The 24597-nt window shown below is 41.0% G+C and overlaps 1 protein-coding gene across 4 annotated transcripts in view; it reads left to right on the top strand.

Annotated features, from left to right (window-relative positions):
* The window catches only part of TRIM9 (tripartite motif containing 9), a 113312-nt gene that overhangs the window by 72617 nt on the left and 16098 nt on the right, over positions 1 to 24597 (top strand). For 2 of the 4 annotated variants that reach the window (XM_059057165.2, XM_059057167.2), the window contains exons 4-7: positions 7374 to 7484; positions 8613 to 8766; positions 16310 to 16467; positions 18110 to 18248. In XM_059057165.2, coding sequence (XP_058913148.1) covers positions 7374 to 7484; positions 8613 to 8766; positions 16310 to 16467; positions 18110 to 18248 — 562 coding nt within the window. The remainder of the gene's footprint in view (positions 1 to 7373; positions 7485 to 8612; positions 8767 to 16309; positions 16468 to 18109; positions 18249 to 24597) is intronic. The other 2 variants (XM_059057166.2, XM_067028477.1) reach the window with 1 other exon arrangement.

The following is a 24597-nucleotide window of genomic DNA, read 5'->3' on the forward strand; positions in this document are numbered from 1 at the left end:
CAAGTAATCCTTTGATTCAGGTTGAGAGAGAAAGAGAGAGAGAGAGAATGGAAGAAAAGGAAGAAGGTAGTCAGGAAGGAAGGAGAGAAGGAAAGATGACCAAGCTCACAAAGAATTTAAAAATAATTAGATAGGATTTGACTGTTACAGGCATTTCTAGAAAGAAAAGCAACAAACTAGAAAGAAAAAGTCAATAACCCACTCAATTCCCATGAAACTACTGGCAAGGAGTTCCATTAGTTCATTACAGTGAAGACATTTGGAAAAATTAGGCACGCTGGAACACTTGAAACCTTTGCCCTCAGCTGAAGTCCTTTGGGGGTCAACTTCCATAAGTTAACCACAGTTATTATTGATTACAAGCCTATCATTAATGGGGAATTCATTAGGCAAATTCTGTGGTCCTCTGCTTCCCACCGTGCAGGAGCAAAAGTCACAGAGGGCCTGGAAGGAATAGAGTGCCCAAGATGCCCATGGAATCATCAGGATGCCACCACACACAGTTGGAACTCATCAAGGGTAGAGTACATACCTTTAAACACCCTCAACCCCCTCTGGCAATGCCAATGAAGCATAGTCACAGAACTTCTTTAATGCCCTTTGCCTAAACCCATATATGAGTGACACTCTTAGCTCCAGAAGACACTTAAAGCACACTTTGAAGATAATGGAATAATCCACCATATCTCACATCTTACAAAACACCATACTGGATGTATCACTTTCATTGTGGAACAGCATAAATTGTAAATGTTCTCCTGTGTGGGTGGGACCACACCAGGATGCTTCTCTCTCTCCACATACCTTGTATTTCTTCCTTCATTAACTTCTCTGTACAAGGATACAGTATTCTATACACTAAGAGCATGCTTTGGATATTCCACTCAATGTTTATTGATGAGGTTATTGGCATTCACACTTCTGAGATAGAAAGTTCACAGTTTTACTGTTAAAATCTGAAGCCTTCCTCAAAACAGGTATGTGTTTTATTTATTTAATAGGCCTAAATGATCCTTTTATTGATTAAAAACTCAAAACCTCAGACTTGTCTTTGAAATAATTAGTTGCCAATGTGGTTAAATTAATGACACTAGTACAGAGGATGGTATCTAGAGAATGGGGGAAATAGCTGCCATATTTCCATAAACCATGTGGGAGAATGGTGGCACGTGAGAAATTAAAAATGTTCTTCCTTAATTTAAATGCCTCTAAGTTTCAATGAATGTAATAATATAGGAGATAATATTCTACTCTAGGAGAAAATCAAGAGAATTATTTATTTTACTAGATGAATCTAATGGTCAAAGTACTTCACCTGTAACTCACCAATGAGTTAATTCCAAGTATCAGTTGGGCATCTTGCTTCAGGACATTATGGGACACATAGAAAAAACTATCCCCACTGACCAAAGGGACCTGTGAAGAATAAATTCTTCAAGACTGTATCTTGAAAGTACTTGTATCTTAGACAGAAAAAAAAAAAAAGAATTGCATTATACTTAGAGGAAATTGTTTTAAATGGTGATGGAAATGTATAGATTCTATTTAAGAAAGAATATCTTGAAATATGAGAGAGAGAATGTTAGTATTTACTTAGATTAAAAATTCATTAGTGTTATCCCTCCAGACCCCATGATGAGAGAGAATACTATGAGAAAAAGTATTTATTAAAAAGAAGATTAAAGAACAATTTTTAAAGAGCCACATGTAAGACGGAGAGGTGAATGGAGGTAGAGGAAAGGTGTCAAGGTCAATATTAGATAAAATAATGAAATTCCCCTTAATTAACCTCAGTTCTTGCTGCTCTTTGTATCACCTGAGCTGAGTGGTGAGAGATTGGCCTGTTCGAGATGTGGCGGGAAAATGTAGTTGTAGATAGGCAGAATGAAATTTCACATTTGTACTGTATAAGCTCTCATGGGTTACTCTGACACTAAAAAAGTCTAAGCATTCAAAGGGGCACAACAGTCTGTTCTCAAATTCTCCTTTTCCGAAAAGGTACAGTGTCATATCCTGATCCAAGAAATGACCTTTATAAATTTGCCACTCAACAAAATAAAGCTCTTCAAATGATCAGTAGGACTTGCCATCCAGAAGAGATGGTGACTGCTTATAAAATTGTGGAAGCCTTCTCTGAAACTGTGGACCACAGATTAATTGTCCCCTGAGAGCTGGTTTAAGCTTTAATGCACATGAAAACGGGAAGATTGTTTCCGAGTTCCTATTTGTGTCAGTCCTGCAACTTGTACATTTCCTTCTTAAGAAAAGAAAATCCGAACTTCCCTGGTGGCACAGTCATCAAGAGTCCAGCTGCCAATGCAGGGGACACAGGTTCAATCGGTGGTCTGGAAGATCCCACGTGCCGCAGAGCAACTAAGCCCGTGTGCCACAACTGCTGAGCCTGCGCTCTAGAACCTGCAAGCCACAACTACTGAGCCCACATGCCGCGACTACTGAAGCCCACGGGCCTAGAGCCTGTGCTCCGCAGCAAGAGAAACCACCACAAGGAGAAGCCCACACACTGCAACAAAGAGTAGCCCCCGCTCGCCTCAACTAGAGAAAGCCTGCTTGCAGCAACAAAGACCCAACGCAGTCAAAAAAAATTAAAAATTAAAAATAAATAAATAAAAGAAACTCCTTAAGTCCAGCCCGCTGCAAACATGGTGCCAAGGGTTTCTCTGGAGCATCAGAGCCACTGCACAGAAATGTGGAGCTCAAAGAAAAAGTGATATGGCCTGGCTTCCTAAGAATTGTTTTTCATAAAAAAATATAATGTAGAAATAATAATAAGTGGTAGAAATAACACAGAGTAAAGAAGGTAGCAAGTAAGAAAGCTTATAAAGGCACTCAGAGAGGGACTTCCCTGGCGGTCCAGTGTTTAAGACTTCGCCTTCCAATGCAGGGGGTACAGGTTTGATCCCTGATCCAGGAGCTAAGATCCCAAATGCCTTGTGGCCCAAAACACCAAAACATAAAACAGAAGCAATATTGTAACAAATTCAATAAAGACTTTAAAAAATGGTCCACATCAAAAAGATCTTTTAAAAAAAAGACAGAGAAAAAATATGTATACTCTTAAAAGATTTAATTATCTGGCTGATTTCCATAGATTAATTGAGATTAATTGAGAAACTAAAAGTTAATTATAAGGGACTTCCGTGGTGGCTCAGTGGTTAAGAATCCTCCTCTCAACGCAGGGTTTGAGCCCTGGTCTGGGAAGATCTCACATTCCACGGAGCAGCTAAGCCCGTGCACCACAGCTACTAAGCCTGCGCTCTAGAGCCCGTGAGCCACAGCTACTGAGCCCACGTGCCACAACTACTGAAGCCCGTGCACCTAGAGCCTGTGCTCCACAACAAGAGAAGCCACTGCAAGGAGAAGCCCATGCACTGCAACGAAGAGTAGCCCCCGCCCGCAGCACCTAGAGAAAGCCCATGCTCAGCAACGAAGACCCAACGCAGCCAAAAATAAATAAATATATATATAAATAAATAAAATTTTTTCAATCTTATAAAAAAAAGTTAGTTATGAAACACCCAAAAATGCTGCTTCTGGGAACCCCACTGTTTAATTTTTAACAGTGATTTTTATCACAGGCTACTGTGATCATTGCGAAACAGTTCATTAAAATGCTTTAAAAATGGACCAGCATCCATTGTGGCAACAGTGGGAGTTGAGAGCCAGAAATTTAGGGATGTTGAGTCCTGCCAAGAAGCTTGAACCATGGACTACAGGAGCCAATGGCAAACAGCCTTGAAACTCACAGACTCTTGGCAGTGCAACAGTGAAGCTTCTTAAGAGTAGTCAGAGCCCCCAACACTCCCACAGCTCCTTTGGCACCAAAAAACCTTGCTTGAGAAGGAAATTTATAGAGGCAGACATAGAATTTTATGAGGCCTGAGTACTGTATTTATTTCAGCACATTTAGGTCATAAAATTATCATTGAGCTGAATGTTCTGGAAAGTAAACACAGTTCCGTCTTTTCTGCCTCAAAAGCAGACTTACTTTGGGTTACAGCGCTCAGATCCAGTCTTTGATTGTTATTTGGACTTTCAGTACCAGTCAGTTCTGCATAGTCTAGAGCAGATGCTATTTGGATAGTGAATGGTGACTGCTGAGGTTTCTGCTACCTAGCAGCATTGATGCACTGCACTGGCGGCTGAAATGTAAAAACATTTTCTGGGAACAATTTAGTCAAGCCTCATATAGCAGAGAGGAGTAGCATATTAGCTGTAGGTCACCTGTGTTGCATTTTTAAAGGTTTAAACTGTGAGTGTTTTTTTTTCCCCTAAGAAGCAGAAAGTTAACCTTTCTTTACTTTCCGATTTTAAAGTAAAACAATAAAATATAGTAATTTGCATTCCTTGAGCCCAGACCAACAGACGGTGGTGGTAGTTTGACAGAAACATACTAGATGTCAGAAGAAAATAAATCAAACAAATTTAAAATTTGATCTGTCCACCCCCGCCAGTCAAAATCACAAAACAACCCCCACATCAAAGTTGGTTTCTTTCACCAATTCCGATAAAGAGATTTTAAAGCCTACATTTTATTTTTTTATTTTAATTATATTAAAAGTTTAAAAGCAATAACAAATCAGCTGTCAAAATATTAGGAGACTCCAAATAGTCAAAACAATCTTTCAAAAGAAGGGCAAAATTGGAGTTCTCACACTTCCTGATTACAAAATGTACTGCAAAGCTATGAAGTATAATACTGGCATAAAGATAGACAAAAGACAACTATTGAATAGAGCCCAGAAATAAACTCTCACACATATGGTCAAATGACTTTTGACAAGGGTTCCAAGACCATTCAATGGGAAAAAGGAAGTTTTGTAACAAATGATGCCGGGTAAACTGGCTATCCTCATGCAAAAGAATGAAGTTGGGCAGTTACCTAAAGCCATGTATAAAAATTGACCCAAGGTAGATCAAAGATTGAAGTATAAGAATTGAAACTATAAAACTCTTAGATGAAAACATAGGGCAAATGCTTCATGACATAGGATTTGGCAATGATTTCTTGGATATGACACCAAAGGCACAGGCAACAAAAGAAAAAGTAGACAAATTGGACTTCATGAAAATTTATAAACTTTGTGCATCAAAAGACAGCAAGAAAACCAAACAACCTAATTTTAAAATGGGCAAAGGACTTGAATAGACTTTTCGCCAAAGAAGATACACAATAAGCACATGAAAAGACGCTCAAGACTACTAGTCATTAGGGAAATGCAGATCAAAACCACAATGAGATACAACTTCACACCCACTAGGATGGCTATTTTTTTTTTAAAAAAAAAGACAACAGTAAGTGTTAGTGAGAATGTAGAGAAATTGGAACCCTGTGCATTGTTGGTGGGAATGTAAATGGTGCAGCTGCTGTGGAAAATAGTATAACGATTTCTCAAAAGAAAAATTTTAAACAGAATCACCATATGAACCAGCAATTCCACTTCAGGGCATATACCAAAACAAGAACCAAAAAAAGTGAAACAGGAACTCATACAGATATTTGTATTCTCATGTTCATAACAACTTTATTCACAACAGCCAAAAGGTAGAAGAAACCTGAGTGTCCATCAATGGATGAATGGATAAACAAAATGTGGTATATACATGCAATGGAATATTATTCAGCCTTAAAAATAGGGGACTTTTGACACAAGCTACAACATGGATTCACCTTGAAGACATTATGTAAGAGAAATAAGCCAGTCACAAAAGGACAAATACTGTATGATTCCAGTCATATGAGGTACCTAGAGTAGTCAAATTCCTAGAGACAGAAAGACTGGTGGCTGCCAGGAGCTGGGAGGAGTGGGGAATGTAGAGTTAGTGTTTAATGGGTACAGAGCTTCAGTCTGGGAAGAAGAAAAAGTTCTGGAGATGGTTGGTGATGATGGTTGCACAACAATGTGGATGTATTTAATGCCATGGAATTGTCCAATTAAAAATAGTCAAAATAGTAAGTTTTATGTATATTTTATGAAAATAAAAAAATCAGAAAGGAAGATCAACAATAATGAATGGATGAACTGTCAAAAAATTAGAAAAAACTTTGTGTCAAAAAATAGATTAAATTATGATAAGCCACTCAATCAGATATTTATGTAACCAGTAACATTTATCGATGGCGGCAACACGGGAAATGCCTATGATACGGTGTTAAGCGGGAGGAGATAAAATTGTCACATACTATAATTGCAGCTATAACTAAATCTAGCTCGGAAAAAAAACTGAAAGGAAATATCAAAATGCTTTAACAATTTGCATTGGAGTGGTGAGGTGATTTGATTTTTTTTTTTTAACCTATTTTCCTATTGTTTTTGAAAGAGGATGTCATAATCTTTCATGGAAAATAAATTTATAATGAAAACTGAAAAGAAGGAACAAGGAAAAGTTTTAAAATAATTGTTATTAAAACCCCTTTTAGTTATTACCCATAAAATCCAGAATGGTGGTTATTTTTGAGGCTTTTGCCAAGTAGTATAAATATAGAGGATGAGTAATTGAGGTTCCTAGAAAACCCTTGTTCAACTCTATGCTTCAAAAACTGCTTCAGGATTTGGGTCACTGAGCAGAGGACACAGAAGATGAACGTTTCTAAAGAAGGAAACTTTTCAAGGACTGCCATGCCCTCGACACTGGGCAAAGACAATTTCCTGGAGACAAAAACTGCATGTTCAGAGAGATGCCTCTCTAGATTAAGGTAGACTCATCTCTCGGCAAATAGCCTTTGAAACTGCTTTCCAAAGTCAAGCAGTGAGTGATGCTAAGTGGATTATAACTTGATTCTGTATCCATCTTTCTCTGGCGTACTTGCTGTCATTAGCTCATTGTCTTTCAGCAAGTTCCACCTCTAGCCCTACTCTACCACCCACCCAGGGAAAAGAGAATCGGAACAAGAGAGGATCTGGGTTCAGATGATGTCTGCTCTTTAGGAGGGACCGATAGAGGGCTTCTGTCCCAGGGCAGAAGCTGCAGCTGCACCTCAGGTTACTCAGCTCCTTGACAGGCTCTCCATGACCTCCCACTTAGAGCAGCTCCCAGAAGAGGAGAGTGAAGGGGACCTGTGGAAGATGTCCCTTGAGGCACCAAGGTAACCCGCTTCCCAGAGGTCCAACATCTGCGTGCCTTTTTGATGGGTTCAGTTGTTATAAGCCCCTCCCCATAAGAGCCATTATCCAATCGGTCTTCTAGAGCCATTGTCCACAGCAGACATTGCCATGCCACAAATATTCTCATAAATTTAGTTCCATTCCATGATGCTCTTGGATTCTGGTTGAAAGAAGCTTTCCAAAGTCCCAGTTTGCTTCCTTTTCTACCCTCTGCCATTTTGGACCATCCTGTTGTCTCATCAATCCTAGGTGGTTCGAGATCAGATCTCTCACTGCACAGTGAAATTGCGCCAGACCACGGGTCTCATGGAGTACTGCCTGGAGGTGATTAAGGAAAATGATCCTAGTGGCTTTTTGCAGGTAAGTGTCAACTAGTTTCTGCTTCAGATTCTCAATGCCCCACGAGACTGAGTCTATGATGCCAAGGCCAGACTCCCAACAGCCCTGGCTGGGCATGGGTCCCTGCACATCCGAACCCACCTTTGTGCGGCCGTGTGGACATGGGTGCCTGCGGAACTTCACTGGCTTCTCGGAAGTCTCTGCCACCACATGCTACAAGACTGAGAAGTGCATGGGCTTTTAAATTTGTTTTTGTTTATGTTTGATCATGAAAACATAATTCCCTCTAAGTTCCTCCAAAGCAGAGTTATTGCCTTGCTTAAGAATTGGGTCCCTTTACTAATATCCTGGACAGTTTTGTCAGATAGAGATGTAATTATACAAGGTTTCTACCCTTTTTGACACCTCCTTCTGGCCAGTAAGTCAGTGATTTCCCAAATAAATTGAAGTTTTTTCATTCCTTGGATGTCTCATGATTTCTTCAGAGTTGTTTTAGTGACGTGTTATGATGTCAGCTAAATTTTACTTAACTTTTGATCCCAGTGATTAAGGGACCTTTTATTAAGGAACGTGTAGATTCCTTCCAACTGGCATTCTACCAAACTGGCCAAGAACAACAGAGGGGACCTAAATATAAGAAATGAAAAAGTTCTCTACCAAAGAATAAAGTCATACATGAAGATGATGTGCTTAAAGTGTAGGAAATTCTATATTACAGGTTAGCATATGCAGCCTCTCTGAACTATTTAATAAAACTAAGTTCTAAGTCTTGACAGGATACCCACATCTCATATCAGAAACTTAGGGCCATTGGTTCTAGTAGATTTAACTAATTGCTAACATATCATTATTTAATGTTGTTGGCTTTTAGTTGATAGATCATAAACAGCATGATCATATATCCAGATCATATATGAGAGCAATTAACAGCAGCTAATTATATATAGTGCCTCCCTCTGACTCCCAAAAGTGTTTAGATTTTCATGATAAATCACGGGTCACCCTCGTCATCAAAGGCTCCTTGCTGCCTGCACAGAGACAGGGAGGGTGTGAGTCCCGAGGCACTCAGTGGGCTGTTCTGGGAGAGTCGAAGAGCTCTGTGTCCATTGTGGGGCCGTGTTTCTCAGGCTGTGGTCTTTGCTGTGATAGATTTCTGACGCCCTCATAAGGAGAGTGCACCTGACTGAGGATCAGTGGGGGAAAGGCACGCTCACTCCCAGGATGACCACGGACTTCGACTTGAGTCTGGACAACAGCCCTCTGCTGCAGTCTATCCACCAGCTCGACTTTGTGCAGATGAAAAGTAAGTGCCTGTGCAACCCCCCCTGCCCAGTCACAGCACTACCCCAAGTGGATCCTGGTGCTGGAAGCAAGATAAAGGTGGCTTGCCAGATTGCAGCAAACAAAAGGCAGCCTTCAGGTTTATAAATCAGCTGAGAGGTGGGAAAGTCCACACACACACACACACACACACACACACACACACACACACACATACACACCTCTGGTTAATGTTACAAAAATCTGGAGTGGCTCCTGTCTTATCATGTAATAGAAATATACCCTTTTAGCTGGGTAATCTGCCTCTCAGAAAGTCAGATAAATCCAGATCAACTCAATGCTTGCCTCTTTGAGAATCTTAGAGATTTCACATGCTCAGCATCAGAGAATAGCTGACATAAAAAGAGGAAGAAAGAGAGAGAGCTGTACATAAATAAAATCTTGTTACAGATAGTAACCCAGATATATTGATATAAATCAAGGGAGTTAGAATTGAGACTGCTTCCACAGGAGTAGAGATAATGGCAAACAATTGAGTGTAGATTAGCGGGAATTTGAGAGGATCAGAGTCCGTCTGCCTATAGTGGTCAGGAAAATGAGAGCCTGGACACAGAAGGAAAATGAAAATGGGAAATAAATTTTAACTTTTTAAACTTTTTGGTCCATGCAATTAGGGGATATGGCAAGATCTGTTTGAGATTTGGGGTGGCTGAGGGGAAGTACAAGTACTTAAAATTATCTTAAGGAAAATAACTCTTTGAAAAAAAGGTAAAAACTCAAACCAAACATGCAATGATATTTTTATGGCAGTGTAAGTAATAGCCCATTTAAAAGACATTTCTGATTTTTTAAAACTTCTTATTGTGAAATAATTATACATTCACAGGAAGTTGCAGCAATATTAAGGAGAGGTCCCCTGTACCCTTCAGCCAGTTTCCATCAGTGGTTACATCTAGCATTTAACTATCACATAATATCAAAACCAGGAAATTGACATTGGTACAGTGTGTGTGTGTAGTTCTGTGCCATCGGGTCACATGTATAACCGCCTCGGCAATCGAGATACAGAACTATTCCATCACCACAAAGATTTCCCTCCTGCTGCCCCTTTTAGTTACACCCACACGCCTCTGCTCCCCCATCCCCAATCCCTGGCAACCACTGATCTGTCCTCTATCCCTCTAACTTTGTCATTTTCTGATCTTTTTTTAAAACTGAAGAAATTGATTCGCTCTTTGCTTCTCCCAATTTAAGCATCCGTGTAATAAATAACTTAGAATTCAGTGCTTTAACATTTTTGTTTCTTAAGAAAAATCTGCATGCATCCTTTTATTAGACAGAGAGAGCCATATAACCCAGCGAGTGTTAGGGCTACAGACTACATCATGCAGTTACACTCATCCCTGTCCCTGGTACATGTACTTCCCTCATTTTTTTAAATGGATTTTGGCCCTCTTTTATTTTCAGTTTTCTCATCTTTTTGTTTCATATATATTGCTTTGGGGGGGTAATGCCTTAATTTTCGAAGTAAGTAGTGTAGAAGTTATAAATAAAAATGCTTCGTTGTAGTAACAAAAATAGTTAGCATTTACTGACTGCCTAACCAGACACACTCCTAATTGCTTTCCATGGATTAACTCATTTTATTCTCACAATCCTAGTAGGCAGCTGAGAAAACTGAGGCACAGGAAGAGTGGGTTACTTGCCTGAGCTCACCCAGCTAGTGAGTGTCAGAGCCAAGATTCAAACGCAGGGAGCATGGTTCCAGAACCCACACCTGCAACTTCTGGTTCGTGCTGTAAAGTTAATGCCTTACTAAGTGGCTTCTTCAAGGAATAACTGAAGTCTTAAACTTAAGAAATTTAATTTTTTGTTGCAGCAGTGCTTTCAAGCTTTAAAATTTTTTTTTTTTTCTTTCACACCTACATGGTAGCCTCTGATGTGTCACCATCCAAGTAGTATAGATAGCCTGAGGTAAAGCCTCCTTGATCAGCCTCTCTCTTTGCCCAGTTCCTTCAAGGAGGTAGAATCATTGAAAGGTTATGTCACAAGTAGCTCAGAGGAGAAAATGTGTCACAAAATGGCAGTGTAAGGGCTTTTGGTGGAAGAGAAAAAAAAAAAAAGAGCCAATCCAATTAGCCTTGGTGATGGGGCAGGAGGAGGGGCAGGTTGAGGATAGAAGCCCCTGGGCTTTCAGATGGTTTAATCAGCTGGAGAGCCCTCTCCTCCCCCATCTGTCCTGAGTCATGTCCATCTGCCATGGTGGAGTCCAGGCCAGCTGGCACGATGGTACTATTGTACTGGAGTGAACTGGCCCTTCATCTGATGTGGGAACTGCAGGTTCACGTGTCGTGCATCACAGACCACATTCCTAAAGCATTCTCACTTGGCCATTTAGGGCTGCACACGGGAGTTAAGTGTGGACACGACTGTACACACAGGAGAGAATGCCACACACGCTAAAGGCCAAAACGCAGAAAACTCTCACAGCAAAAATTCACCTGGAACACAAAATTATCCAGAACAGTTATTTATGAATTTAATATAGCAGGTCATTTGGTATGAGACTGGATTATTCCATTTTCCTTTTCAACACTTCATGTTAATTTAATTTACTTCTGTGAAGTATCCCTCTGCAGAGTTCATTTATAAGCTTTGCTTTGTGCTCAAGTTTAATTAATTCAGTGAGAGCCCAGTCCTCCTTAGAATCTGAATAATTTGTATCTGTCATGCTTTCAACGGAAAGAAAAAGCCAAAAGGTATGACACAGTAGAACTTGACTGACGGTAGTTAAGACTTCTACTGGCCCCTTTGATATCTGTTAGTATATATACATAACCTTGCCTTGTGTAGTGTTGGTCTTTTTATTTTCTTAGGATATTCATAGTCAGTTTAGTAAACTGTGCTTTCACAGCTTGTCAGTAAAAATATCTCAAGAAATTACACCCCAACATCCATGTACAAATGGCCAAATTTAAGTAGCATTTGGAATGGTGTTAATCTGACCATTGTTGAGACTAACAATACGTTAATTTCAAGATATGATATCTAATTGTGCCAAGTGGATCAGTAGAAAGTTTAAAATATTTTCAAAGTTACTAGAAATATGCATTTAAAGCTATGATTCAAACTTACAACTAGAATATCTGTTTAATTTCTGACTCAAAATCTGAGCATCTCTCTGGTTTTGAAATTTCATCTCAGGTGCCTTTTTTTTTTTTAATATCAAAGAAGATAGGTCTGTGGTTGGTTTTTAAATATTTCCACTTAAGCCAGCTGCTACTCAGCTAAAATGCATTGCCTAAAATTATTCTCTTATTAGTTGAGGATTTAACTGATCTCCTCTTTCTGATTCCACATCACCCTCAAGCAATTTGAGATTTGAGTGGAGAATGCTGGTTCCCTCTTTGTTCAAATATTCCTAAACTGTGATGGCATGTTTTCCAGTTGCATTTTGATTAGAAAATCATCTTTACCCTCTTTCCAGACTATGGGAGTTGTGCTTTATCTCTCAGGCTTTTCTTTTGTAGAAGACAACTGATTAAACTTCTAAATTGCTATTTTCAACTCTTACCAGGTCATGGGAAGGAAATTTTAATTTTTTTTTCCCCAGTCTATTAAGGGCTCTGCTGCTTGACTCAGAATAGATTTCAGATACCTACCCTCTCCCAGAAAAATGTTACCCCAGAATTGCCTAAGTACACAAAGTGTTCCAACGTTCGTGAGTCAGTGGTGAAATGAAACACCAGTGTGTACATTCCAGCCCAGGATGAAACATTGACCTAATGGTCTATCAAGCGTTTTTAGCACATAGACCAACGGCTGTTAATCCCCTGAGTGCCTCTACTCAACTAAGGACACATTTATCTTCATTAACTAATGTTGAATGTTAAAAGCCTTGAGTATGCACCAAGGTCATGGGCAAGGACAGTATGATCTGAACAGACCCTCCTATAAATCATGGAGAACGAATGCACAGAGCTTTGCCAGTGATGGGGATAAGCACACATGCGGACTCGTGTGGAATCTGTTCATTGTCTGAGGGCCTGGAATTCGTGTCCTCAAAGCCTGTGTTCACGTTTATCCTTAGCAAAGTACTAGTGATAGCTTTCCAGAAACAGCCTGTCCTTCCTCTAAAGTCTAAACTTTCCTCACATGCCATTTGTATTGTTCAGCCACCATAAAAAGGAAAGACAGTCTACAAAGGAACCTTCAGAGAAAATGATAGAGTAAAATTGCTTTCCCAACTACCATAGCTCTTAAGGTGAAATGTTTCTTTAATCTATACCAGCAGTTCTTGAGAAGCTTTATTGTTCACATTATAGGAACCAAAAACGTTTCATTCCTGTTGGATTTAGGCCTGCACTTTCCCTCTCATTCACTATTACTGAACCCCAGACTGGAGAGGCAATAAAAACATCCAGCCCCTGGAATCAACCTGCTGGGCATCAAAACCCAGCTCTGCCACTGACTAGTGGTGAACTCTTTCTGTGTTTCAGTTTCTTTGTCTAAAATAGGGATAATAACAGTACCTACCTTGTGGGGTCATGTTGAAAATTAAATGAGTGAACACATGTAAGCCTCTGCCCACAGCCTGGCCCTCAGCAGTGTTTCCACATCACGGGATCTCTTTTCTCCCATTGTCTTCACCACACTCCTGTGAAACCTCACAGAGGAATTCTGGACGGTTGTGAGTGCTGTCAATCTGAAGGATTAGAGGGAAAAGTAAACAAATGTGAAAAACGTGAGAGATAATTTGAACTAGAATGGCCTTTAAAAGGTAAGACATTTGAAAACCTTGGTATAACAAGCCACTGTGGCAGAATTTAACTTTGAGATGAGGCTCCACCAGACCCCAGGGAAGTCAATAAGAACACCTACCCTCCTGTGTCGAAGAGAATTTTTAGCCTGAAGCTTGATTTTACAGGCTGAAAGGATGCTGAGTACTAGAATTCTGATCAGAAACTAGTTCTTTAGGAAAAATAAAGATGTCCAGGAATGATCATGAAGGTGTTAAGATAGTTATTGTAGCTCCAATGATAGGAATTTCAATAAAATAAAACCTTCTCTCTCAGAGTTCAGCCCAGGAACTGTAATGCTGTCCATTTCCAAAACACAAGAGATAAATCAATTGAAAATACTTTGGATTCTTGTAGGTTATTTATTTTATACCTAATAAAGTGAAAAAGGGTAATAATAATATAACACCCAGTATAAAATCCGTTGTTCTGAAATGCCAGCCTTAGTCTTTGCTAATGAGGCTGTAATTATGTCACATTTCCTTTTATATGCAACATCACTTGGGGGTAAATAAGGAAAAAGAAAAAATAATTCTTAGCACATTGAGAAATAGATTTAGATACATGCAAATGTTTTGGGTTCCTTCCTTCTCTCTCTTCCTTTCTCTTTCTCACTTTGTTTTCTTTGTTTGCTTGTTTGTTTAAATTTGGGACAGTGTTCAGATCTGAAGATTAGTGACTGGATAGACTTTTTTCTCTCTTCTTGGCCTTTTAAAGTGTATCCACTGAGGACTTATGAATGAAGTTCACATATTTTAATTACATATGACACCATGTATTTCAATTAATCTTTTAATTATACCTATGTCTATATGGGAAATTTGAGGTTTCTTATCAGAGACATTGCAAGCATTTGTATGATTCAAATTGAAAACATCTTGTGATCTTATTCTTTGATTTTAAAATTGATGAAATGTAGACTTGCCTGAAACATGAACAAAGGGAAAATGAAGACTGATAGGGCAGATAATGAAATAGAGTCCAAGAAATTGTTGTTTTATGGAAGGCTGTAGCCATTAAGCACAGCTAAGAGCAAATATCCCCAGGGAGAATCATTCCATGTCTCTAGAAGCCCTTTGAAGAATGGTTTGCTTAAACTTGTCAGATTTTACTCCACTGTTAATATGTTAAGATGTATTCTGTTTATATGGAAAAAAATTTAAATGACAAAGTAAGTTCCTAACTGGACTAATGACCTTAAGTTAACCTCCAGTTACAACTCCTAGATGATACCTGTTACATGTAGATGGTCATTAGAATCATTCGCAGCAGTCTGTCTTCTGTCTCCTCTTCCCAGCCAGTCCTGTAGTCTATGTATTGAACAAGGCAGTGCATTTATTTCCTTTCCTCCAATTCCAGATTTCCTCTGAGGCTGCAGAGCCATTGTTCTCTGATAAGATTCCACCCGGTAAACTGATGATCTCCAATTAACTGGTCGTAATTTTGATTTAATTATGTTTGAGCTGGTAACTCAGGCATGGTTTTTATGTCATGTACCAGCCTTCTTAAGTATAAGATAATAGACCTGCTTCACCTTCACATCACTTATAGTCACTGCTTTTGTTTTCTAGGTAATCCACCATAGAACCTGTTTTCTAAACTGCTGTTAAATTAACCATCTTAGTCAGGGTGACTGGCACGGAGGAGATTTCATTCAGTGCATGACACTCCAAGTCCAGTTTTGGTACAGCATACCAGGTGTTCCACAGTTAACATTTGTTCATCTGAATGTCCCTGGACATGGTCCACACCATTCTCTCCTGTGTTAAAGTGCTACAAAAATAAATTCATGTTTTGGTGCTGAAAAATAATTTTAAGCAGTTAGTAAAAACACTGCTCCCAGATACATAAATTGAGTTCATATGTTAGGAACTAGGATTATTCATTCCCTGACATTTCTATGTCTGTATGTCTGAAGGCTCAACTAATCTGCAGTTTTAAGTAATACAAGACTCAACACAAAATGGGTGGGTGGGGGGCGGTATTGTGACTAGTCACACTGTGACAGATTCTCACAAGGTCACTAGGACACTCTGACCTTCCCTGCCAGGCCCCGTCTGTTCCCATACTACTCTCTAGGCTCACAGTTGACTGCTCTACACCTACAGAAAGAACAGACTGAGCTAGTGCCATTTTCAAGGTATAGCTGCTTTGAAAGAATGATGTCAAATTCTTCAGAAGTTTCAAAACTGAGAAACCACTGTTTGTGTCACTTGGTACCAAATTTTCAAAAATCCAGAGCTATAGCTACTTATGTGCACAAAACCTTGAGTGGAATCACTAATAAAAAATGGTAGAACCTTAGAAATATAGTGGTTTCAGAGCCATTTCTCAGCATAGCCAGTTCCCATTTTATTAAATGTGGTATAAGGCTCAGAATAAACTTTATGATAAATTCATCAGCCATGTTATGGGTGAAACAGGCTTCAGTGGGCTGGATGGGACATCCATTTCCCACGTGAAACACTTCTCTTAGGGGTGATGACCCTGGTGCTCAAGGGGGTGAGAACACAGCCGTTGTCTTCCCGCCAGTTAAGGTAGGAAGTGCCACCATGAGCTGGGAAAAGGCAGCACAGTAGACCAGAAACCACTGCCACTCCTGGAGACTCTAGGAGGGATCCTGTTCAGGCGCCCCCCATCTCCATGCACCGCAGGCTAGCTGCTTAGCCCAGCCACTTGGCCTAAGTAAGGGCGTGCTTCTCATTCCTAGATACTGAAAATGTTGGCAGCTCGACAGAAGCCAGGGTTACACTAATTTCTGTTTAGCTTCCTCTCCAGTCCCAGCGACCCCTATCCTACAGCTGGAGGAGTGCTGCACCCACAACAACAGCGCTACGCTGTCTTGGAAACAGCCACCCCTGTCCACGGTGCCCGCCGAAGGATACATTCTGGAGCTGGATGATGGCAATGGTGGTCAGTTCCGGGTAAGTGGAGAACCTACGGCTTGTCAGCCAAAACCGGTGACGACCTCGGAGGACCCACCATGGAGTCTCTGACCCATCCCGGCAGGACCTGCCTTCTCTTCATCTGAGGCCTGCTTTCTCCATGTCCCATCAAAGAAGGACAAAGGAGTCCCTGAATAGAAACTGCCCCACTCTTCTGAAGAGAAAATATTGATACGTGCAGTACTGCAAGCTCTGGTGTCAGATTGCCTGCATTCAAGTCCCAACTCCCCCACCAGGCTCTGGGACTATGCCCATTTCTCAGCTCTCTGAGCCTTCAGGTCCTCATTTATAGAAAGGGGATAATAATAACAACATGTACCTTGTGCACTGCTGTTAAGAGCCACTTAGATAATTCATATAAAATTCTTAGCATACTGTAATCTCAGACCCCAGTCTACTTAGTATCCCACTGACAAGTTATCTTTTTTTTTTTTTTTTTTTTTTGCGATACGCGGGCCTCTCACTGCTGTGGCCTCTCCCGTTGCGGAGCACAGGCTCCGGACGCACAGGCCCAGCGGCCATGGCTCATGGACCCAGCTGCTCGGCGGCATGTGGGATGCTCCCGGACTGGGGCATGAACCCGTGTCCCCTGCATCGGCAGGCGGACTCTCAACCACTGCACCACCAGGGAAGCCCCTGACAAGTTGTCATTTTAAGGCTGTGCTTTGGATGCAAATTATTTTTATTCATTACATCAGCACAATGTTGCAACATGTACAGCTAAAGAGAGAGGCAACTGCCTAACCTATGCTAAGGATGCATTTTGCTAGGATTTATTTTAAGCTTTTGAAATGTCATTCTTCCTCCCTTCCTGTTTCCTCCCTCTTCCCTCTGTACTGTGGTGAAAATCTGAATACTCATGACTTCCCTTCCTAAAACTTCAAAACTCCTATGCTTTGTGACAGTTTCTGAAATTATCAGTGGGTTATAAACATAGCATAGAGACCACTTCATGTTTTCAGACCTGTTTTTTACAAATCATACTGATGAATAAAGAGCTCAGGGCTTCCCTGGTGGCGCAGTGGTTGAGAGTCCGCCTGCCGATGCAGGGGACACGGGTTCGTGCCCCGGTCCGGGAAGATCCCACATGCCGCGGAGCGGCTGGGCCCGTGAGCCATGGCCGCTGGGCCTGCGCGTCCAGAGCCTGTGCTCCGCAACGGGAGAGGCCACAGCAGTGAGAGGCCCGCGTACTGCCAAAAAATAAAAAATAAAAGAACTCAGTAGGTATAATACACTGAATAAATGCCAATAATAATAATAAGCAGCATAATGCTAACTGTCAGTACCCAGTTTTAATCTTTTAAGCCCTATCTGCTAATAACTAGCATTCAGTAAGCTGCCAGACCCATGCTAAACACAAGGCACTATGCTAGTCAGTTTGCACGTATGACCTTATATAATCCTCACACCAACCTCATAAGGTAGGTATTTTTGTCCCCATTTTACAGAGAAGGAAACTGAGGCTAAAAGAGGTCAGTTCAGCGCCCAGTCGCTAACAGGATGAGCTCAGATCAGGCAGACCCCAAAGTACCTGCACCTGTCCACCCTGCAACATTGCCTCCTGACCAGCCCCGGGCAAGGGCTGGAGTTAAATGGTGGCCTGTTCTTTTCTGCCCCTCAGGAAGTGTATGTTGGAAAGGAGACCATGTGCACCGTGGATGGTCTTCACTTCAACAGCACATACAATGCTCGCATCAAGGCCTTCAACAAAACAGGAGTCAGCCAGTACAGCAAGACCCTGGTCCTCCAGACGTCTGAGGGTAAGGCCCTTCAGCAGTACCCCTCAGAGCGAGAACTGCGAGGCATCTAGAATGGCTGGCAAGCCCGGAGGTAACCCCACCACTGCCCACATTCGCAAGTGTTTCCATGACTTGCCCTGCATTCTGGCACAGAGCCGCTGTTTCTCTCCTGCCTTTAGCCAGCCCATGGTATGTGGACGTGATCAAACCAAAGAGTCCACAGCGGCAGTTCCAATGGCCTTGGCCGGCGGCTTCCTTTGATAACGCTCTAAATAAGCTGCAGCGGAAGAAGCTGAAAAGTGAAGGCCTCAAGGTGCCGCGGTGTGTGAGACAGATGTATCTAGGCTCTAGGGCAGGCTCCCATTCTCCACGATACACACCATTGGCCAGTTTTGCCCAGACGATTCTCAATTGCTTTGTAGCGCTGGCTTGTGTCTGAGGGCGGGGCTGAGGTTCTTTCCAGCTGCGGATTTATCTGACTGAACGTGTTTCCAAGGGGTGTGGGGCGCAGGAGCCTTTCGGAGAGGGCCTGTCGGCCACTCCTGGCTTAACCAGCAAGTTCCGTTTCACACGCTGGGACCGAGGCTCCCTGTGGGCACCAGCCAGGAAGAGGCCAGCGCCTCTGCATTACCTCGCCATTTTCACCTTTGCCAGTCCCTCTAGGCTTGGTTAGGCTGCCCGGGGCCTCCACACAAGGTCCATCTCCAGACAACTTTCGCTTCTTGGCTATACTGTAAGTATTTTGGTCATCAAAGGCAAGCCGTCCATCTCAGGAGAGGGGCTTGGATTTGACGGCCAGGTATAACCTCTGAAGCTGTTAACATTTTCACTCTAAAAGCAATTGCAACACATGAAATTAAACCTATGACGAGGTATTTGTGGTCGGTGCCAAAGCATTTTCAGACCTTCTGGGTGTCATTTTAATCATAGAAGCCACCCCCATCCCATGGCATTCTCCGTAACTTCCCTCTGCAGAACTGATTACGTTGATTTTGTTCACATTCAAAATGTTAGCTGAAAGAACTGTGCTCCGCTTCCCACAAACCTCAGCACGTGCCAGTCACCCCCAAAATGGTTCACATGGTTAAAAATAAGCACAACTTCAAATCCCACAGCAAGGTTGAAAGGCCCCTAGTCGTGAAAACCACACTTGGGGAGCACTTGTAAGTCTGAATGATGCTACTCAAAGAGAAGGATCTGGTGAAGGGGAAATGCCCACATACCTACCCCCTTTGGGTTATAGGGATGTGGTAGCCGAGCCTCCCCTGGGATGATCATTTTAGCAACTTCTCTCTGGGAAGAGACCTGTCAGCTTGAGAGCAATTGCCTCTTTTCCTGAAGCACCATGCTAGATGCTAAAGCCCTCCAGAAGTGTTCCTAGGTGCAATGCAGAAGGCCCTTGATGGGGATGGCCTTGTTTCCCATGTGTGTACAAAGCGGTTTGATCGAAGAGTGACGTGCATGCCATCAGAGCAGGGAGACAATTTGCAGCAACGTTGTGTCACCAGACCTATGGGAAAACTATTTCTATTCATAATGCATCATGGAAATCATACTATTCTGCTAAAATCAGTTATTAGCATAGCAGCCTGAGCACTTATGTCTCTCTTTTCATCCTGCAGGAGGATGTAGTTTCTAAGTTTCGATTAATGTTCATAAGATTATGGTGTCTAATAAATTACAGGATTGGAACTGCGATCCTTGGTACCACAGTCACAGAACTGGGGGTCATTTTCTAAAAGAAACTAACGGAACAAGTCCTCTTCCAACAAAGAAACTGTACTGTAGAAATTAATTTCCTCCATGAATTTTATATATTGTGTACAAATATAAGGTATGTATCTAAATACAAAGAAAACCCTATCATCGTGTAGATATCAGTATTCTCTGTTACTGCACAGAAGTGATTTTCTCATGATGAAATAAAGTTCACACACATACTTTCTCCATAACTTTGGTTTGTTCTATTTGTTTCTCCCTCATTCTAATTCATTCCAACAGTGAGACAAGATTTAGAAAGCAAGAAAAAATATAATGAATAACTTATTAGGAAAAAAAAAGATTTGATTGATCTGTAACAATTGAGAAAGCCTATAGAACTAAAGAATTATACCTCTTTTTTTTGTTTTTTAGAAACCAGTGAGAAAAATGCCATTAACAGAGTTTTAATAAGTTAACTGAACTTATACTTTATTCATCTTATTTCTTACCATTCCTGGAAAGACTTGCTTTGGAGATTTTTTTCTTTGCTGCTATTGTGGGTGATGGGATGGTTGGTTTGCTTTCTACTTTAATAAAATCTTTCATGTTCTTTTTAGCAAGAGTTAACCCCTTTCCAAGGTTCAAAATAAAAAGTCTGTATCACAGAAGGGTACGATCTCCTATGTGATAGCAAGTCTAACTCGTATTTACATGCATTTAGTCCAAGGTTTAAATCACTTATCACTTATACTCTCTGAACTATCACAGAACCTTCTGCTGACCTAAAGGTAACATTATGCAGGGGAGATCAAATGTCCACATTGTTGTGAATTCTGACCTTTTTTTTCAAAAGCAAATTTGTTTGTCTATTTCTTGGGCAGTATTTGATGTGTCTGATATGGGTATAGAGTATTGAGCAGAGGTCACCCCAGCTGACACGGAGCTCACAGTCTAGGAAGAGAGACAGGCCTTAAAGAAATAGACACGCAAATATTGCATATTTACAAATTATGATAAACACTGTGAGAGAAGGAAAGGGGACCATAAGGAAGACATAATTTATATAAAGGAATCAGTCAGGAAAACAATGAAAAATAATTTAATGCAATGGAGTTATACAGAATGTGTTATCAAAAGAGAAAAGGAAAGGAAAACAAATTATTAAATGAGTTCAAGTTTGCTTAGTTCCCTGAAAGCAAAGTTCTTGGGAATGTACCTAACACAGCCATGAGAATAAGGCCAGTTGCAGATCTAAACCAAATTACCCTGACTTAAGAAGAAACTTAACTGTAAGCACTTAAAAATTTTAATGAAATTTTAAAATAAGGCCCACAACCTGGTTGTATATATCTTTAAAGTAATTCATTTAATAGCTGTGATGGCTGTGTCACGGTCTCTGAAACCATCTACAAAACAGTATTTGTTTAAAATATTATGCGACAAGGCCTTGTTAATACATAGAGTTCTAGGGCTCATTCTGTGTCTGGGAGACTATTCTCCTGCCCCCCACTCCCAAAGAAAAATATACATGGGTGAGAATAGGACAGAAAAATTTTTGTTCATTTTTCTCTATTTTCCTTCTACCTACCTAAACAGACTACTTTTTTTTCTTCTTTTCAAATCTGGAGAAAAAATAAGATAGACCAAAGATAATATTCCTGGTGCTCAAATAATTCACTGAGACTATTATCTGGCTGCAGAAAGGTCTTTCTCTGACTTCCCTCAGCTCTCAGAGCCAGGGAACTGCTTCACGCAGCCTTCTCAGCACAGGAGGAGCTGCAGCTCACCAGTCCTTCAGGGGAATTAGAACACAGAAGGTTGCACCTTCTGTGCAAAAAATACTCTTTAATCCAAATCTCTGGATTAAAGATCATTTCACTGGACACATTCTTAGAAGTAGAATTACGAGACTAAAGAGTATGAATGTTTTTAAGCCCTTGATCTATGTTTGCAAATTGCTTTCCGGATAGATTTTACACCAGAAATGTATGAGCCGTTCCATTTTTAATATCACCTTAATTCTACTATTTAGAGTTTAATTTTGACTAACAAGTAGCCTCTTCTAAAAGTAAAAATGTTTCTAACAGGGTTTTTTAATTCGTATTTTCATAGACATAATATTCTGATTGTCTTACATCTAATAGCTACATGAAATACAACACACTACAGGGAAAATGAACATGATCTGAAGGGAAGGAGAGACTTCTCAGAGAAGGGAGAGAGAGAAATCCTAACAGAGGGAATAACTGTAGGTAAGGTAAAAACTTCAAAATATGCCTTGAGCTGACTTTGCAAAGGCGGCCTCATTCACTCAAAAACATTAATTGAGCGAGCCGATTTGACGATCACAGCGATGCATACAGCATGACCCTGCCCAGAGCTTACGGGCTTTACTCTTCCTCCTTCCCTGAACTCCATGGCACCTGGCTCAGAGTGCCTAAAACTATGGTACCACCTCACCCCTCGAGAACTAAGATTTCCACCCTACAGTGTAGTCAGTCATCTTACAGTCAAGATGTAAGCAACAATGACCTGTGATTGGTAGGGAAAAAAAAGGACAGAGTTCAGGCACAGAAGCTCCTGCGTTGTTCTCACGGCAGAGCCCTTGGTGTCACTCGGCTCTCACTCTTTTTATGCACAATTCCTCTGAGCTCATTGACCCATTTGCAAAGAGCACAGCAGACCGGAAACATCACATTAGAAGAGAAAGGAATTTGGTATAGAAGTGAATTGAGGCTGTTGGCAGCACTGAGCAAGGAAGGTAACTGGAAAAACTGTGAACAATCCAAAAAAAAAAAAGAGAGAGAGAGAGAGAGAGAATGTTCTGTGGCATATGCTCAGAAAGTATATAATGCATTTTAGAAAGATTTCCACCTAATACATTTAAAAGTCAGTATATATTCTGGAACTCTTGATAATGGAGTATTAAGTATATCAGAAGGCTTTATGGAATTATAGTATAAGTACCCCCCCCCCAAAAAAAATACTATGGTAATTTTGTGTAGAGCCTCCAAGAACTTTCTTCATTGCCCATTAAAAGATTCCATGAAAAAAGACAGCAATATGAAAGCCAGCAAATATTTTTAGGATACTGAAATCCAGCGGAGGAATTGTATAAAAGCTATCCATTTACTATAGGGTCCTAAAAATAGGGATTCTTTTCTCTTCACCCTAAGGCTTCTATATAGACCTTATACCTCTGTACCCACTGCTATTGTTTAAACCTCCCTCTGTTCTGTTGCTGCAACATTCCAGATTTGCCCTATGTATTAGTTTCCCATTGCTGCTTTAACAAATTACCACAAGCTTAGCAGCTTAAAACAACACAGATTTATCACCTTACAGTTCTAGAGATGAGAATCCTAAATGGGTTTCACTGGGCTAAAAGTGAGGTGTTGGCAGGACTGCGTTCCTTGGAGGTGGTTCTAGGGGAGAATCTGTTCTGTTTCTTTCCCAGCTTCTAGAAACCACCGGCATCCCTTGGCTCATGGCCCCTTCCTCCATCTTCAAAGCCAGCAGCATAGCGTCTTCCAATCTCTTTCTGACTCTAACCCTCCTGTTTCCCTTTTATAAGCATCCTTGTGATTTATTACCTTGGGCCCACCTGGATAGTCCAGGATAATCTCCCATCTCAAGATCCTTAACTTAGTCACATCTGCAAAGTTCCCTTTGCCATGTTAGGTGCCATAGTCACAGATTCCAGGGATTATGACATGGAGATTTTTTGACGGGCCATTGTTCTGCCTACCACACTATTATTATTATTATTATTATTATTATTATTATTATTATTCCACTCTACATATGGCAAAACGGACCATGGGAGAGGATAAATGATGTGCCAGGCCTGAGCCTTTCAGCTCCAATGCCCAGCACAGTACACTTTGATGCTGACATTAAAACAGTGCTATTTGCACTCAACCAAAAAGAGGGAAAGAGGAAAAACTATCCTAAGTCTGTTTGCTAGATGTCTGAAGACAGCTTGTAGAAGCAGTACTGTGTAGCTGCCTCACATGTTCATCCAGAAACCCCAGGCAGAAATAGGACTTTAACACTTTAACACTTTCAGTCATGTTAGACTTTTGCTCTAAAGAATAATATTCCTGCTTTAAGAAGAAGCGGGAATGACTGTCATTTCTGGTATAATATCCAAGCACCTCCTTGGGTGCTGTCCTTTTTCCATGTCTTCCCTCTGGCTCCCCAACCCCCCCAGGGTGAGCTTCTCTCCAACATGGACACATTCAGCTGGCAGTGATGGGTCTCTGCCTGGGAAGGAAAAGGATGTCAGAGCCACATCTTTGGGGTCCTTGAAAGACCCCACCAAGTGAGGTCTGGGACTGGGAGCCCTGCTCGGGTTGAAACCACAGAGCTATTTATTCACAGAAGCTCTCAGCCCTCCAGATCTCAACTGTGAGGAAAAGTGGGGAGAAAAATCAGTGATCATGAGAGAATCAGGCTGTAGATAAGGCTGTAAATTGCAGCATTCTCTGCACACAGGTGCTCAGAGCACTGAGCAAAAGTGCTCTCAAGCATTGTCTTACTTGAACAGCCGTAAAAGCCATCTCCCCAATGCTTTCCAGGATTGTTTTATCTAATGACAACAAAAGGGTTGGGTCTCTTGAAATCACATCTTAGAAACTGCTTTCTAAAAGGGGACATAGAAGGTGTT

Source organism: Kogia breviceps, chromosome 3, assembly GCF_026419965.1.
Source record: "Kogia breviceps isolate mKogBre1 chromosome 3, mKogBre1 haplotype 1, whole genome shotgun sequence".
NCBI lineage: Eukaryota > Metazoa > Chordata > Mammalia > Artiodactyla > Physeteridae > Kogia > Kogia breviceps.